Below are 2,362 nucleotides of genomic sequence, written 5' to 3' on the forward strand. Positions count from 1 at the left end.
TCCGTCCACCGTTAGCAGGCAAGGTGGGTAAAGTGTCTTGCTCAAGGACACAACAACAGCCACAGACTGAGTGAGGCTCGAACTTACAACCCTGTTGTTACGGGGCGGACACTTAACCCCTTTGCCATCATTGCCCATCCTATTTGAGATGCTTTACTATTAACATCAACAACTATTTTGGCCTCATCGTGTCTACTATTGAAATGTGTACAGTAGAAATGGTAAAACCATGAAACTTTGATACTTTGCTCAAGGTTTTCATACTATCAGATGTATACTAGCTTAAGTGCAACCACACTCACATCAGATGAAACCAGGTTATCTGCTGTTAGACCAATTGTCTTTTGCATCACAACCAAATGGAAGGATGTTTAAGTCATTAGACACATGTGGGATTAGGTTTTTATCCCAAGTCTGGTCCATTGTTCATTTTAAAAACAAAATGTGTCTAGATGAAACAAGCAAGCAATCTGGTGGATCTTTATATCCAGACCTACAAGGGAGTGATAATAGGAAGCACTGTATTAGAGTGTTTGTTCAGAGAGCAGATGTTTTTATCCAATAAGCATGCTTTTGGTCTGGTCTTGTTTAGTTTGTGTTTAACCTCTGTAGAGCTCAGGTTTTAGTTGACCTCATTAAGTGGGAATGAAGCAGCTTGGTTGTGTATGGGACCTCCGGCATGATGTACCTCAGGCAGCGCTCCTTTGCCTCCTGGCTGATATTTGATGGGAGGTCGTAACCAACTATGCTGACGTTTTCACTGGGCTGCCAGGGGTGGAGTTCCTTGTTCTTGATCTCAGAAGCTGGCAGCTGCCCACCAGAACAGTTCTTCAATAGCCTCTCTTGGGCGTGTCGAAGAAGGTTCACCTCATTCGCTACAAAATCTAGACCCAGTTCTGACAGTTTGACCCACAACGAGGCATTAAAGTAGTCATAAAGGCGGGCATCTATGGAATTCCAGTCACGGATCTTTTCAGGAAGACCCGGTGAAAGACTCTTCTTAGAACTTTCTGCTCGCATATTAAGTTTAACATACAGAATGTCCTCCAAATCCCAAGAGAGGAGATGACGAAGAAGAACTAGAGATTCATCAAAATACTCAGAAATCATCACCAAGGAGAAAACTCTCTCCACCTTGGCCACAAAGGCTTGTGCATAAGCCGCATCTGATGCTGGCCTGTCTTTGTCTCCGCCCAGGTCAAAGGTCAAAGTGTTACGTGCGTACATGGCATTATCCTCTCCTGGTCGATAGTACCGTAAGGGGTCTGCTAGGAAAGCCTCTAGAGAGCCATTAGGGACCCTCCTGAAGGCCTCACTTATATTACTGTAGTAAGTAAACAAAGACTCAAACATGGACGCGGGCTCTCTCAGGATAGTGATGTATATGGTAGTGTTTGACATCAGGTTTTGCAGTGCGCTCTCATTGAAGCGCATGTGATTGGCAATCATATTTGGTTGTTGCGTTTGTGGATGAACAAACTCAGTGGAGAAGAAGTGTGGGTAACAAAACTGGTGACCACAGTTTGGTTTAGGCAAAGCCATTGTCAGGTTGTTAAACTCAGCAAAACGAAACAGTATGTTCTGCATGGTGGAGCTGGCTGTCTTGTGGGTCTTGAGGAAGGCTACGTTGGTATGCTTAGGCTTCAGGTCTGGGGTGAGGCGAGAGCAAAGGATTGAGCCACCAAGATGGGCAGCCTCCATGGCCCTTAGGGCAGAGATAAAGGTAATTAATGTACATTGGGAGAGCTGTAGAAAAAGGTTCAATGTAAACAATACACAGGATCATTGTTAGAAGATGCTGGTAAAGACACGGTATGAGAAAGTAAAATGGATGAATAGTGAGTGCCAAAATGGCAGCGCGCTGCCTCTATAGTAGCATTCATTTACATTAAGAGGCTGACCTCTTTATTAGTGTCAGTAGGAAAGAAAACACCTAGTCACTCACCAGTTGAAGAGGAAGTTGTTGAAGACCACAAAACTGACAGCACAAATTAGGAGGACCACAAATTTCTTCTTCTGTAACATTTTGATGTTTTTTTAGACTGTGGAAGACAGAGAGGAGATCGTTAGATGAGTGAGGAAAACATGTTAAGAAAAGAGCACAAAAGTGGGCTGAAACTTGCGTGAATAACCTTCTATAGAAACTTTGTGATTGTGAAAAGAATGTGGAGGGAAAATGTGCACACCTTTACTAAACCCTTACCCTGGTGTAAGCACATTTTGGAGACAGAGAAACTGCCAGTACAGCTTGGCAAGGCAAGGCAACTTTATTTATAGAGGATATTTTCGATTTACACTTATCAGGATATGATATGAAAACAAATAAAAACACAAATGAAAATACACGCAGATAGAATTATAG

The 2,362-nt window shown here is 43.0% G+C and overlaps 1 protein-coding gene across 1 annotated transcript; it reads right to left on the reverse strand.

The window, feature by feature from the left end:
- Nucleotides 1-494: 494 nt before the first annotated feature.
- On the reverse strand, nt 495-2,036 carry LOC107377036 (galactose-3-O-sulfotransferase 3-like). Its single transcript, XM_015946410.3, has 2 exons — nt 1,946-2,036; nt 495-1,705 (listed from the first exon to the last, which is right to left on the reverse strand). The coding sequence occupies exons 1-2, from the start codon at nt 2,023-2,025 to the stop codon at nt 616-618; spliced, it is 1,170 nt and encodes a 389-aa protein (XP_015801896.3). The 5' UTR covers nt 2,026-2,036; the 3' UTR covers nt 495-615.
- Nucleotides 2,037-2,362: the final 326 nt, after the last annotated feature.

This window comes from Nothobranchius furzeri, chromosome 2, assembly GCF_043380555.1.
Source record: "Nothobranchius furzeri strain GRZ-AD chromosome 2, NfurGRZ-RIMD1, whole genome shotgun sequence".
Taxonomy (NCBI): domain Eukaryota; kingdom Metazoa; phylum Chordata; class Actinopteri; order Cyprinodontiformes; family Nothobranchiidae; genus Nothobranchius; species Nothobranchius furzeri.